The sequence below is a fragment of the Phocoena sinus genome, chromosome 7 (assembly GCF_008692025.1).
Source record: "Phocoena sinus isolate mPhoSin1 chromosome 7, mPhoSin1.pri, whole genome shotgun sequence".
Taxonomy (NCBI): Eukaryota; Metazoa; Chordata; class Mammalia; order Artiodactyla; family Phocoenidae; genus Phocoena; species Phocoena sinus.
Genome location: NC_045769.1, coordinates 113,086,344 through 113,102,670, shown reverse-complemented (window position 1 = coordinate 113,102,670; position 16,327 = coordinate 113,086,344). Strand labels below are relative to the sequence as shown.

The following is a 16,327-nucleotide window of genomic DNA, read 5'->3' as shown; positions in this document are numbered from 1 at the left end:
ACCACAAGAGAGAAAAGATCCACCCCACCCACAAAAACACAAGCACCAGTCCCCTCCACCAGGAAGCCTACACAAGTCACTGAACCAGCCTCACCAACTGGAGGCAGAAACTAAAAGCAATAGGAAATATGAACCTGCAAACTGCAAAAAGGAGACCCCAAACACAGTAAGTTAAACAAAATGAGAAGACAGAGAAATATGCAGCAGATGAAGGAGCAAGGTAAAAACCCACCAGACCAAACAAATGAAGAGGAAATAGGCAGTCTACCTGAAGAAGAATTCAGAGTAATGATAGTAAAGATGGTCCAAAATATCAGAAATAGAATGGAGAAAATACAAGAAATGTTTAACAAGGACCTAGAAGAAGTAAAGAGCAAGCCAGCATTGATGAACAACACAAAACATGATATTACAAATTCTCTGGAAGGAATCAATAGCAGAATAATTGAGGCAGAAGAATGGATAAGTGATCTGGAAGATAAAATAGTGGAACTAACTACCACAGAGCAGAATAAAGAAAAAAGAATGAAAAAAATTGAGGACAGTCTCAGAGACTTCTGGGACAACATTAAACCCACCAGCATTCAAATTATAGGGGTCCCAGAAGGAGAAGAGAAAAAGAAAGGGTCTGAGAAAATATTTGAGAGATTATAGTTGAAAACTTCCCTACCATGGGAAAGGAAATAGTCAAGTCCAGGAAGCTCAGAGAGTCCCATACAGGATCAGTCCAAGGTGAAACATGTCAAGACAGATATTAATCAAACTATCAAAAATTAAATAGAAAAAAAATATTATAAGCAGCAAGGGAAAAGAAACACATAACATACAAGGGACTCCCCATAAGGTGAACAGCTGATCTTTCAGCAGAAACTGCAAGCCAGAAGGGAGTGGCAGGACATACTTGAAGTGATGAAAGAGAAAATCCTACAAACAAGATTACTCTACCCAGCAAGGATCTCATTCAGATTTGATGGAGAAATGAAAACCTTTACAGACAAGCAAAAGTAAAGAAACTCAGCACCACCAAACAAGCTTTAAAACAAATGCTAAAGGAACTTCTCTAGGCAGGAAACAAAAGAGAAGGAAAAGACCTGCAATAATAATCCCAAAACAATTAAGAAAACGGTAATAGGAACAAACATATTGATCATTACCTTAAAGGTAAATGGATTAAATGTTCTAACCAAAAGACATAAGCTGCCTGAATAGATGTAAAAACAAGGCCCATATATATACTGTCTACAAGAGACCCACTTCAGACCTAGGGACACATACAGACTGAAAGTGAGGGGATGGAAAACCATATTCCATGCAAATGCAAATCAAAAGGGAGCTGGGGTAGCAATACTCATATCAAATGAAATAGACTTTAAAATAAAGACTATTAAAAGAGACAAAGACACTACATAAAGACCAAGGGATCAATACAAAGAAAAAGATATAAAAATTGTAAATATTTATGCACCTAACATTGGAGCACCTTAATACATAAGGCAAATGCTAACAGCCATAATAGGGGAAGTCGACAGTAACACAATCATAGGAGGGGAATTTAACACCCCACTTTCACTAATGGACATATCATCCAAAATGAAAATAAATAAGGAAACACAAGCTTTAAATGATATGCTAAACAAGATGGACCTAATTGATATTTATAGGACATTACATCCAAAAACAACAGAATACACATTCTTCTCAAGTGCTCATGGAACAGGATAGATCATATCTTGGGTCACAAATAAAGCTGTGGTAAATTTAAGAAAATTGAAATTGTCTCGTGTCTTTACCGACCATAACACTACAAGACTAGATACCAATTACAGAAAAAAAAAAACTGTAAAAAATACAAACACATGCAGGCTAAACAATACACTACTAAATAACAAATAGATCACTGAAGAAATCAAAGAGGAAATAAAAAAATACCTAGAAACAAATGACAATGAAAACACGACGACCCAAAACCTATGGGATGCTGCAAAAGCAGTTCTAAGAAGGAAGTTTATAGCAATACAATCTTATCTCAAGAAACAAAAAACGTCTCAAACAACTTCACCTTACACCTAAAGCAAGTAGAGAAAGAAGAATGAAAAACACCCCAAAGTTAGCAGAAGGAAAGAAATCATAAAGATCAGATCAGAAATAAATGAAAAAGAAATGAAAGAAACAATAGCAAAGATCAATAAAACTAAAAGCTGGTTCCTTGAGAAGATAAATAAAATTGATAAACCATTAGCCAGACTCATCAAGAAAAAGAGGGAGAAAACTCCAATCAACAGATTATGAAGTGAAAAGAAGTAACAAGTGACACTGCAAGAAATAAAAAGGATAATAAGGGGCTACTACAAGAACTATATGCCAATAAAATGGACAATCTGGAAGAAATGGACAAATTCTTAGAAAAGAACAACCTTACGTGACTGAACCAGGAAGAAATAGAAAATATAAACAGACCAATCACAAGTACTGAAATTGAAGCTGTGATTAAAAATTTTCCAACAAACAAAAGCTCAGGACCAGATGGCTTCAGGCGAATTCTATGAAACATTTAGAGAAGAGCTAACACCTATCCTTCTCAAACTCTTCCAAAGTATAGCAGAGAGAGGAACACATCCAAACTCATTTAACAAGGCCACCATCACCCTGATACCAAAACCAGACAAAGATGTTACAAAAAAAGAAAACCACAGGCAAATATCACTGATGAACATAGATGCAAAAATCCTGAACAAAATACAAGCAAACAGAATCCAATGGCACATTAAAAGGATCATACACAATGACCAAGTGGGGTTTATCACAGGAATGCAAGGATTCTTCAATATATGTAAATCAATCAATGTGATAAACCATATTAACAGATTGAAGGAAAAAACCATATGCTCATCTCAATAGATGCAGAAAAAGCATTTGACAAAATTCAACACCCATTTATGATAAAATCTCTCCAGAATGTAGGCATAGAGCAAACCCACCTCAACATGATAAAGGCCATATATGACAAACCCAGAGCCAAGATCGTTCTCAATGGTGAGAACCTGAAACCGTCCTCTAAGATCAGTAAAAAGACAAGGTCGCCCACTCTCAACACTATTATTCAACATAGTTTTGGAAGTTTTAGCCACAGCAATAAGAGAAATTGGAAAAGAAGAAGTAAAACTGTCACTGTTTGCAGATGACATAATACTATACATAAAGAATCCTAAAGATGCTACCAGAAAACTACTAGAGCTAATCAATGAATTTGGTAAAGTAGCAGTATAAAAAATTAATGCACAGAAATCTCTTGCATTCCTATGCACTAATGATGAAAAACCTGAAAGAAATTAAGGAAACATTCCCATTTGCCATTACAACAAAAAAGTAAAATACCTAGGAATAAACCTACCTAAGGAGACGAAAGACCTGTATGCAGAAAAGTATAAGACACTGATGAAAGAAATTAAAGATGATACAAACATATGGAGAGATATAACATGTTCTTGGATTGGAAGAATCAACATTGTGAAAATTACTATACTACCCAAAACAATCTATAGATTCAATGCATCCCTATCAAACTACCAATGGCATTTTTCACAGGACTAGGACATGAAATTTCAGCATATGTATGGAAACACAAAAGACCCCGAATAGCCAAAGCAATATTGAGAAGGAAAAACGGAGCTGGAGGAATCAGGCTCCCAGACTTCAGAATAAACTACAAAGCTACAGTCATCAAGACAGTATGGTACTGGCACAAAAACAGAAATATAGATCAATGGAACAAGATAGAAAGCCCAGAGATAAACCCACACACATATGGTCACCATATCTTTGATAAAGGAGGCAAGAATATACAATGGAGAAAAGACAGTGTCTTCAAAAAGTGGTGCTGGGAAAACTGGACAGCTACATGTAAAAGAATGAAATTAGAACACTTCCTAACACCATACACAAAAATAAACTCAAAATAGATTAAAGACCTAAATATAAGGCCAGACACTATAAAACTCTTAGAGTAAACTCATAGGCAGAACACTCTATGACATAAATCACAGCAAGATCCTTTTTACCCACCTCCTAGAGAAATGGAAATAAAATAAACAAATGGGACCTAATGAAACTTAAAAGCTTTTGTACTGCAAAGGAACCATAAACAAGATGAAAAGACAATGTTCAGGATGGGAGAAAATATTTTCAAATGAAGCAATGGACAAAGGATTAATCTCCAAACTATACAAGCAGCTCATGCAGCTCAATATCAATAGAACAAACGACCCAATCTAAAAATGGGCAGAAAACCTAAATAAATATTTCTCCAAAAATATATACAGATTGCCAACAAACACATGAAAGGATGCTCAAGATCACTAATCATTAGAGATATGTGAATCAAAACTGCAATGAGTTATTACATGACACCTGTCAGAATGGCCACCATCAAAAAATCTACAAACAATAAATGCTGGAGAGGGTGTGGAGAAAAGGGAACCCTCTTGCACTGTTGGTGGGAATGCCATTATGGAGAACAGTATGGAGGCTCCTTAAAAAACTAAAAATAGAACTACCAAATGACACCGCAATCCCACTACTGGGCATATACCCTGAGAAAACCATAATTCAAAGAGTCATGTACCACAATGTTCATTGTAGCACTATTTACAATAGCCAGGACATGGAAGCAACCTAAGTGTCTATTGACAGATGAATGGATAAAGAAGATGTGGCACATATATACAATGGAATATTACTCAACCATAAAAAGAAATGAAATTGAATTATTTGTAGTGAGGTGGATGGACCTAGAATCTGTCCTACAGAGTGAAGCATGTTGGAAAGAGAAAAGCAAATATTGTATGCTAACACATATATATAGAATTCAAAACAAAAATCATTCTGAAGAACCTAGGGCCAGGACAGAAATAAAGATGCAGATGTAGAGAATGGACTTGAGAACACAGGTCAGGGATGGGTAAGCTGGAATGACGTGAGAGAGTAGCATTAACATATATACACTACCAAATATAAAATAGATAGCTAGGGGGAAGAAGCTGCATAGCACAGGGAGATCAGGTTGGTGCTTTGTGACCGCCTAGAGAGATGGGATAGGGAGTGTGGTAGGGAGACGCAAGAGGAAGCGGAGGGCTTCCCTGGTGGCGCAGTGGTTGAGAGTCCGCCTGCCAATGCAGGGGACGCGGGTTCGTGCCCCTGTCCCGGAAGATTCCACATGCCACGGAGCGGCTGGGCCCGTGAACCATGGCCGCTGGCTGCGCGTCCCGAGTCTGTGCTCCGCAACGGTAGAGGCCACAACGGTGAGAGGCCCGCGTACCGGAAAAAAAAAAAAAAAAAAGAGGAAGGGGATATGGGGATATATGTATACATATAGGTGATTCACTTCATTATACAGCAGAAACTAACACAACCTTTTAAAACAATTATACTCCAATAAATATGTTAAAAAAACAAAAACAAACAAAGAATTTGTATTGGTCCTATTACTCAGGGTTGGCAGGAAGACATCTTTTCCTGCTCTGCTAACGAAAGACTAGTGCTGGGCTTGACTTTTTAAAATTTGAAACTGAAAATTTCTTTTAAAAAAATATTTACTTTACAAAGTCCTTTCCAAACCTTGAATGATAGAACAATTCTGTGATTTTTGCCATCTTTGTGCACCACCTTGCACCTCCCAGGTACTATCTGGCCTCTTCCTCACAATACCTTGGTACTGAAAGTAATCCTTAGATCCCCAAAGATCAGCAGACTCTAGGGTCAGGTGGATCCCAAAGTCACAGCCCAAGCTGTCCAACCAAAAGGAGTATGTAAAAGACTAGGGGATGCAGGGGTGACAGACCGTCACCTTGTGACAGATTGACCACCACAGGGCACTGAGAAGGAGAATCTGAGGGAACAACATAGGCCAGGGTGGATTTAGAACGTCCAGGTCCGGCCATTACTGCCTCATCTCAGCAGATGTAGGAGTTTGTGGGTCTAAGTTTTAATCTTCCATGCAATGTTTATTTAGACCCTTAGTTTTAGAGACCCTAATGAAATGTTGCATCTGTTCTTTGACCCTGCTGATCCTGGCTTGTTCTTTATCGCGCTGCAGGCATACAAACTGTCCCGGGGAAGAGTGTGGGCCATGATCATCATGTTGTGTCTCATTGTCGCCGTCCTTTCTGCCTTCCTGGACAACGTCACCACAGCGCTCCTCTTCACTCCCGTGACCATAAGGTAGGCAGAGTGGCACCGTGTGGGCATCAGGCCAGGCTCACAGCAGCGCATGCTGGCTGCTGACCTTGCCCTTCACCCGTGTGCTTGGGTCCGACCTGCACACCCACTGGGACTGTGGCTCTGTGTGCACGGCTGTGACAGTGGCAGTGGTGGTTGCAGAAATGCTGCAGAAGTCAGCACACATGGGCCTTTGTGTACTGTGGGACAGACCATCAGGGGCCAGGAGTTCTGGTCCATGGGCTCCGTGGGGCACTCAGCCAGAGAGTGGGAGGTGGGGCTGCTGTCCTGCTCTGGCAGGCTCCTCGTGGAAGGATTGGACCTGGCAAGGCCTTGAAAGGCAACTTTGGGAAAGAGAAATTTGGTTTGATTCTATTTTGCTCCTTTTAATTCCATCCACTTCCTTTGTTTGACATTCACTGAGCAGCACAGGCTGATCACCTGGAGCCTCCTGGGGCTTGGACTTCAGCCTGTCATTGTGCAGCCCCTTCCAAGCTCATGGATGTACACATGTATCTAGACTTTATGTTCCTTATTTTAAAGATGGTTCCCAGCATATCATGGTCTTCCCCTGCTAAGACCCATCATGTGCTGGCGCTGGCTGCTCCTCGGGAGACTGAGGGGACACAGTGGTTTCTGGGAAGCTAGGCAGTGAGGACCTTTAGACAAGTCACTTCAGCTGCACTGATCTGGGTTGTACCATCAAAGAGATTAACCCAAACTAGTGTTCTGAGGATTCTGCCAGATAAGAGATTCTGCTGCACTTAAGGCATGAGACAGCAAGTTCAGTGTCACCAGCGAGGGGCTACTTCCAGAGCTCAGGACTAATTCTGGGCAATACTTTTGTTGTTGGAAGAGTAGCGACCCTCAGAGAAGGAGGGAGTTGGAGTGTGGGGTGGGGAGAGGAGAATGAAGGTTAGAGAGGAGCAGACAGCGGGCAGCACCCCACGGATGGGCCTGCAGTGTCACAAGTCAGTCTGTTGCTCAGGCTTCTGCAAGCTTGACTACATTGTCATGGCCCACATGCAAATATAGATTTGAGGGGGAGGGACGCTGGACTCAGCGTGCCTGCACAGGGAGCATAGCACCTCCCAGTACCTAAGGGTTCTTCTGAGGGTAAATGCAGGATGGAGGGCGTTGTAAACTGTAGCACATGCTAAAACCAACCCTGCCCCTAGGACACCTCAGGGGGCAAGAGGCAGTTCACACCCACCCCACTTCAACCAGGGCAACTCTGCTGCTGACACTGGTTTGAAAATCATCTCACAATGTGCCAGATTCCAGCATGTCACTGCACTCTCTGATGATGGCACCCACGTTCTCAGCATCCCTGTATAACCTGGGCAGCTGAGGGTTGTCTCAGCCTTGCTGGGATTTGTTTATATCCTTAGTGTTCTAGGAACTGGCTTTGTAATTTTTTTTTTTTTTGGTACGCGGGCCTCTCACTGTTGTGGCCTCTCCCGTTGCGGAGCCCAGGCTCCAGACGCACAGACTCAGCGGCCATGGCTCATGGGCCCAGCCGCTCCATGGCCTGTGGGATCTTCTCGGACCAGGGCACGAACCCACGTCCCCTGCATCGGCAGGCGGACTCTCAACCACTGCGCCACCAGGGAAGCCCCGGCTTTGTAATTTTATGTGAGAATAGCAATTCTATTTATTAGTCTAAAAATTACATCTTTCAAGATTGAAATGTTGGGGTGCTCAGATTCACTGTTTATACTACCATATTCTTCATGACTCTATAAACTTAATCACATTTCTTCTGCCTTTGTCTGGATTGGGTAGCGCTAGTCTTTACAGTTAAACAGCCAGATCTGGCATTGCTGGTTAGCATGCACTAATCCTTTTCTTGCTAGAAGCAGAGCCGGGGCATCCTAAGCTGATAGCTTCTGCTACTGATTGGGGTCTGTTCCTCTTTTTTGGATTCATCCCTGTCCCTTGTCCCTGGACACTGCTCCCTTCTCAGCTTCCACACGGTTCTGTAGGCCAGTCCCCCTCAGAAGAGCTGCTGGCTGTGATCTGAGCTGGGAGGTGGTAGAAAGGACCCTTGAGGGACTTCCCAGACTCCACGCTTCCACTGCAGGGGGCATGGGTTCAATCCCTGGTCAAGGAACTAAGATCCTGCATGCCGTGGAGTGGCCAAAAAAAAAAAAATGACCCTTGAATGCAGCAGGAACACCCTTCACTGCCAACTTCCACACCCAGGCCTGGCTTCTGTAAGGAAGTGGGCAATGTGATGGGCAGGTGGAGGACGAAATACCATGAGGTATTTCCTAAACTTTCTTTAGAGTAGCCTTTTCTCAACTGTGTGCTCAGAGGACCTACTCGCGGAGCTCTAAACGCTGCTGCCCAGGCCCAGGCCCAGGGATTGATCTGTTGTGAGCTGGGCAGCAAGACTGTCAAGATTCCCAGACAAATCTAGTGTGTAGCCAAGGTGGAGAACCACTGCTGTAGAGTGTGTGCTCCTTGTTAATATTACGCTTAGGGCCTCAACATTTGAAAAGTGTAAGGTGGGTATGGAGCTAGGTTGGCAGGCATGGTGTGAGACACTGGGTGGCGGTGCTTTATGCTCTAGCCTCATCCTACTCAGAGGGGTCTGGTGGCAAAGATGCATTCATCTCTGCCAGGGCCTACCCTGCACAGGGTCCTGCACCCTGAGTGCTTCCTCCAGACCTGTGGGGGCGAGGCAGGAGTATATTTTCACATGGACGGTTCAGATGGGTTTTATGTTAATTTTCAGAGAAATCTAATGCTGAGAGTCAAATTTATCCAGTAGCTCTGTAGCACTGTTGTCGTTTTTTACCCCTCAACATTGCCCTTCTCACAGGTGTGTGAGTGTGCGTGCACATGTGCACAAGCACATGCACACACATGCCTCCCTTGTACAAGCAAGTGCTTTAAAAAAAATTAAGTCTCACACGGGCAATTCACAATGTGAAGAGCGGGACTGTTTTCATTTTCCTCCATTCATGACAGATTGTGTGAGGTGCTCAATCTTGATCCAAGACAAGTCCTGATTGCAGAAGTGATCTTCACAAACATTGGAGGAGCTGCCACTGCCATTGGCGACCCACCAAATGTCATTATTGTTTCCAACGAGGAGTTGAGGAAAATGGTATGTATCAGTATAACAGGGTTGCTTCCAATAAATATAAGTGTGCAGCTTACTTGCACACTTAATAAAATTTTAACCCGAACGGATGTCACTTCTTCATATGAAGTGCTTTTGGTCATCTTGAGAGTGGGAAGTTAGGTGACTGATCCGCTAATTTAAAAATTTTTATTGGAGTATAATTGCATTACAATGGTGTGTTAGTTTCTGCTGTATAACAAAGTGAATCAGCTATACATACACATATATCCCCATATCTCCTCCCTCTTGCGTCTCCCTCCCACCCCTCTAGATGGACAAAAAGCACTGAGCTGATCTCCCTGTGCTATGCAGCTGCTTCCCACTAGCTATCTATTTTAAATTTGGTAGTTTATATATGTCAATGCCACTCCCTCACTTTGTCCCAGCTTATCTTTCCACATCCCCGTGTCCTCAAGTCCATTCTCTATGTCTGCATCTTTATTCCTGTCCTTCCCCAGGTTCTTCAGAACATGGTTTTTTTTTTATATTCCATATATATGTGTTAGTATATGGTATTTGTTTTTCTCTTTATGACTTACTTCATTCCATATGACAGATTCTAGGTACACACACCTCACCACAAATAACTCAATTTCATTTCTTTATATGGCTGAGTAATATTCCATTGTATATATGTGCCACAACTTCTTTATCCATTCATCTATCGATGGACACTTAGGTTGCTTCAATGTCCTGGCTATTGTAAATAGAGCTGTAGCCAACATTGTGGTACATGACACTTTTTGAATTATGGTTTTCTCAGGGAATATGCCCAGTAGTGGGATTTCTGGGTCATATGGTAGTTCTATTTTTAGTTTTCCTTTTTTTTGTTTTGTGGTATGCGGGCATCTCACCATTGTGGCCTCTCCCCTTGCGTAGCACAGGCTCCGGACGCGCAGGCTCAGCAGTCATGGCTCACGAGCCCAGCCACTCCGTGGCATGTGGGATCTTCCCAGACCGGGGCACGAACCCGTGTCCCCTGCATCGGCAGGCAGACTCAACCACTGCGCCACCAGGGAAGCCCTATTTTCAGTTTTTTAAGGAATCTCCATGCTGTTCTCCATAGTGGCTGTAACAATTTACATACCCACCAACAGTGCAGGAGGGTTCCCTTTTCTCCACACCCTCTCCAGCATTAATTGTTTGTAGATTTTTTGATGATGGCCATTCTGACCGGTGTCAGGTGATATCTCATTATAGTTCTGATTCACATTTTTTCTAGTGGTTAGTGATGTTGAGCATCCTTTCATATATTTGTTGGCAATCTGTATATCTTCACTGCAGAAATGTCTATTTAGGTCTTCTGCCCATTTTTCGATTCGGTTAATTGTTCTTTTGAAATTGAGATGCATGAGCTGCTTGTATATTTTGGAGATTAATCCTTTGTCCGTTGCTTCATTTGCAAATATTTTCTCCCATTCTGAGGGTTGTCTTTTCATCTTGTTTCCTTTGTTTCCTTGTTTCCTTTGTTGTGCAAAAGCTTTTAAGTTTTATTACCGTACTGTCTTAATTACTGTAGCTTTGTAGTATAGTTGGAAGTCAGGAAGCCTAATTCCTCCAGCTCTGTTTTTCTTACTCAAGATTGTTTTGGCTATTCGGGGTCTTTTGTGTTTCCATACAGATTCTGAAAATTTTTGTGCTAGTTCTGTGAATAATGCCAGTGGTAGTTTGATAGGGATTGCATTCGATCTGGAGATGGCTTTGAGTAGTATAGTCATTTTCACTATGTTGATTCTTCCAATCCAGGAACATGGTGTATCTCTCCATCTGTTGGTATTATCTTTAATTTCCTTCATCAGTGTCTTATAGTTTTCTGCATGCAGATCTTTTGTCTCCCTAGATAGGTTTTTCCTAGGTATTTTATTCTTTTTGTTGCAATGGTTAATGGGAGTGTTTCTTTAATTTCTCTTTCAGATTTTTCATCATTAGTGTATAGGAATGCAAGAGATTTCTGTGCATTAATTTTGTATCCTGCTACTTTACCAAATTCATTGATTAGCTCTAGTAGTTTTCTGGTAACATCTTTAGGACTCTCTATGTATAGTATCATGTCTGCAAAGAGTGGCAATTTTACTTCTTCTTTTCCAATTTGGATTCCTTTTATTTCTTTTTCTTCTCTGATTGCTGTGATTAAAACTTCCAAAACTATGTTGAATAATAGTGGTGAGAGTGGGACATAGGTCCAAAGTAAAACTGAGTGAAAAGTAATGCAAAACATTCGTGAGCTATGGGAAAACTTCATGTGGCCTAATATATCTGTAGTTCTTGTCTCTGAAGGAGAGTGGGGAACAGAAAAAGATATTTGAAGAAAGTATGGTTTAAAATTTCAAATTTTATGAAAGATATAAACCCAGAGATTCAGGAAGTTCAATGAAGTCAGAGCACAAGAAACATGAAGAAAACTAGGCCATGCCATAATTATTGTACACATGAAACTTATATAATGTTGTAGACTGATGATACCACAGGTAAAAAGAGGCATAATGGGTCATTTACTTTTTCAAGAGCTACACTTTGACTTGGATATTTCATTTTGGAAATAATAAGAAATAATTATTTTTAAAATAGCTATTTTTTTGGACTTCTCTGGTGGCACAGTGGTTAAGAATCTGCCTGCCAATGCGGGGGACGTGGGTTTGAGCCCTGGTCCAGGAAGATCCCACATGCCGTGGAGCAACTAAGCCTGTGCACCACAAATACTGAGCCTGCACTCTAGAGCCTGTGAGGCACAACTACTGAGCCCGCATGCCACAACTACTGAAGCCTGTGCACTAGAGCCTGTGCTCTGCAGCAAAGAGAAACCACTGCAATGAGAAACCCACCACTGCATTGAAGAGTAGCCCCTGCTCACCACAACTAGAGAAAGCCCATGTGCATCAATGAAGACCAAAAGCAGCCAAAAATAAATAAATACATTTATTAAAAAATGTATTTTAAAGATCTATTTAAATATAGCTATTTTTAGCTACAGAAAATTGAAAAACCTGTGTGAAAAAATTCCAAGGGTCAAAGACAAAAGTGAAATTGTGAAGTATTTTGGATTGAATTATGAAAACAAAATTTGTGGGATTCCTCTCAAGCAGGAGTCAGCAAACTTTTTCTTAAGAGTCCATATAATTAGTATTATAGGCATGTGGGCCTTATGGTCTCTGTGGCAATCACTCAACTCTGTCACTGTCACAGGAAAGCAGCCACAGACAACACATAAATGAATGTGCATGTCTATATTCCAGCCTGCAATTGTAGTTTTCTGGTACCTGCTCTAAAACAGTATTCAGAGGGGAATTTATACCATTAAATACCAATATTAGAAAAGAAGAAATGTCTCAAATCAGTGACCTCAGCTTCAATCTTAAGAAACTAGATAAAGAAGAGCAAGTTAAACTAAAAGTAAGCAGAAGAAAGAAATACAGGCCAGCATGGAGAACAGAAAAACAGTAGAGAAAAATCAATGAAAGCAAAAGCTAGTTCTTTGATAAGATAAATAATTCTGACAAACTTCTGGCCAAACTGATGAAGAAAATAAGAGAGAAGACATAAATTACCGATATCAGGAAAAGAGATGTTACATCACTAAAGAGCATACAGACATTAGGCATTGTTAGGGAGTGTTGTGGACAACTCTATGCCAATAAATTTGACAACTTAGATAAAATAGACAATTTTCTTGAAAGACACACTTTACCAAACCTCACTCAAGAAGAACTAGATAACCTGAGTAGCCCTATATCTATTAAAGAAATTGAATTTGTAGTTAAAAACCTTCCCAGAAAGTACAAAACAAACAAAAAACTCAGGCTAAGATAGCTTCTTTGGTGAATTCTACCGAAGGTTTAAGGAAGAAATAATGCTACAACACTAATTCTACATAAACTTTACAGCAAATTGAAGAGGAGAGAATACTTCTCAACTAACTCTATAAGGCCCTGATGCCTAAACCAGACAAAACCAGGATAAGAAATCTATTGAAAAATATTTCTTACGAACATAGATGTAAATTTTTAAAAATTAGCTAATCCAATTTAACAATATATAAAATGGATAATACAGCACAATCAAGTGGAATTTATCCTAGAAATGGAAGATTGGTGTTATATTCGAAAAATCAACCAGTGCAATTTGCTAGCAAACTAAATGAGAAAATCCATATGATCATCTCAATAGATGCAGAAAAAAATTTGGCAAAATTCAACATCCATTACTGATAGAATCTCTCAATAAACTAGGGACAGAAGAGAGCTTCTTCAGCCTGATAAGGAGCATCTATGAAAAGCTTACAGCTAGCATCATAGTTAAATGGGAAAAACTGAATACCTCCATAGATCAGAAACAAGACAAAGATGTCTGTTCTCACCACATAAATGCAACATTTTACTGGAGGCTCTAGCTGGTACAATAAGTCAAGAAAAGACATACTAGGCATCCATAATGGAAGGGAAGAATTAAGTCTTTATTTGCATATGACATGATTGTCCATGTTGAAAATCTGAAGGAATCTACAAAAAAAAAAAAAAAAAAAAAGCTCCTGGAAATAATAAGTAAAATTGACAAGGGTACAAGATCAATATAGAAAAAGTAATGGTTTTCTATATTCTAGCAATAAACAGCTGGAAATTGAAATAAAAATGCCATTTACTATAGCATCAATACATAAAATAGGGTAAATCTGACCAAACATATGCAAGAAAACAACAAAATATTGCAGAAAGTAATTAAAGAAGATCTAAATAAATGGGGAGATATATTTTGGTCATGGATCAGAAGACTCAATATCGTTAAGGTATCAGTTCTCCCTAGATAGATCTGTAGATTCATGCAATTCCTATCAAAACCATAGCAGAACCAGTTTTTTTTTTTTTTTTAGAAATTGGTAAACTGATTTTAAAATTTATATGGAAATTCAAAGTATCCAGAATAGTCAAAAACAACTCTTAAAGTGCAAAACAAATTGGAAGGGCTAGTACTACCTAATTCCACTACTTATTATAAAGCCACACTAACAAAGACGGTGTGGTACTGGCATCAAGATAGGTGGATAGATAAATGGAACAAAGTAGGGAGTTCAGATATAAATCCTCACATACATGATTTTTGACAAAGTGATTTTTGACAAAGGTGCAAATTAAGCCAACTAAGTGGAGAGATAGTTTTTTCACAAATAGTCCAGGAACAAATGGACATGCATATGCAGGAGAAATAAACTTTAGTCCACACCTCCCACTTTATCAAAAGGTTAACTCAAACAGGGATCACAGACATAATTGTAAAGGCTAAAACTTTAAAATTTCTTATAGAAAATATTTTTCAGTAGAATAGGTATAGAAATAGTTCAAGTGAGAGCATGGCTACTGTAATTTATGACTGATTTTAGAACTCTGCTTTCCATTTCTGTTGTTTGTCTCTTCTTTTTATGACAATATGTTAATGAATGCTGCAATAGCTTAGCTTCCCCTGGTTGGCATCATGTGGTTTCATTTTTTTTTTGGCTGTGTTGGGTCTTTTTTGCTGTGTCTGGGCTTCCTCTAGTTGCAGCGAGTGGGGGCTACTCTTCATTGTGGTGTGTGGGCTTCTCGTCGTGACTTCTCTTGTGGAGCACAGGCTCTAGGCATGTGGGCTTCAGTAATTGCAGCACACAGGCTTAGTAGTTGTGGCTCGCAGGCTCTAGAGTGTAGGCTCAGTAGTTGTGGTGCATAGGCTTAGTTGCTTCGTGGCATATGAGATCTTCCTGGATCAGGGATCGAACTCGTGTCCCCTGCATTGGCAGGCAGATTCTTAACCACTGCACCACCAGGGAAGTCCCAACATTAGTTTTAATGTAAAACCCCAGGTGTAGTGCCTTTTTTGGACACAAACTGAGTTAACTCTACATCATTTTAAACTTGTCCTTAGAGCCCTAGGTCTGAATGCTCTGACTAAACAGTGGGATGTGATCCAAGACAGGCTTTGGATCCTGGACCTCTACCAAGTCACATAGAAAGCTGAAGGGGAAGAGCAGTTTGTCAGACTATTCCCATTCTTCCATGGCATCTTGACATGCTGTTTTAAATATCCAGAGTTTAAACCTGATGGTAAGGGAGAAAGGTGAGGTTTTTGCAAAAACACACAGAGGGCCCTGGAGGTGAGCACCCTCTTTCGTTGCACTGAAGCTCAGCCTAGGCTACTTACCCAGCTTTGTGTGAAAGTGGCATCCTCTGGGAACATGGCTTTAGGGCTGTCCTGTTTTACTGAAGATGACATTCCTTGTCTTCCACTTAATGACTTTCCCTGCATTTTAGGGGTTAAACTATATCTTGCAGAAAAAGTATCTAATGAATGTCTTTTTGTGGATAACAAAGAGTGGTTTTAATTCATTTTGTAGTAGTTCAGAGATATGAGAATATTTATTTGTATGGAGACACAAATGAACATATAGTTCCAGGTATAGTGTCTTTAGCAGAGAGTAATTTATAAAGTCTCATTATCAATAATGACAGCACAGCTATACATTTGCATCACATGATGGGAACAATTATTTGGCATTATTTGGTTGTTAATCAGTGGACTGAAATAGGAAGAAGACAGATTATCAAATTAAAATAAAATTTGAAATTAATTTTTAAAATATTCACAAAGAAAATTAATACTTATTATGTAATTCAGAGGAGTAATTAAAAAACAGTACTAGGCTGGAGAAGGTCCTGAAGGGTTGGAGACAAGATGGTAGAGTAGAAGGGCTTGAGCACAACTGCTCTCACAAAAACACCAAAATCACAACTGCTGAACAACTGTTTACAAAAGAGACTGGAACCTACCAAAGAAGATATTCTATATCCAAAGACAAAGAAGCCACAACAAGACAGTAGAGGGGTGCAATCATGATAAAATCAAATCCCACACCCACTAGGTGGACGACCCACAAACTGGAAAATAATTATATCACAGAGGTTCTCCCACAGGAGTGAGAGTTTGGAGCCCCATGTCAGGATCCCTAGCCTGGGGGCC

The 16,327-nt window shown here is 40.2% G+C and overlaps 1 protein-coding gene across 4 annotated transcripts in view; it reads left to right on the top strand.

The window, feature by feature from the left end:
* OCA2 (OCA2 melanosomal transmembrane protein) overlaps positions 1 to 16,327 on the top strand; it is a 276,122-nt gene that overhangs the window by 101,144 nt on the left and 158,651 nt on the right. For all 4 annotated transcript variants that reach the window (XM_032638526.1, XM_032638523.1, XM_032638525.1 and 1 more), the window contains exons 13-14: positions 6,092 to 6,216; positions 9,190 to 9,328. In XM_032638526.1, coding sequence (XP_032494417.1) covers positions 6,092 to 6,216; positions 9,190 to 9,328 — 264 coding nt within the window. The remainder of the gene's footprint in view (positions 1 to 6,091; positions 6,217 to 9,189; positions 9,329 to 16,327) is intronic.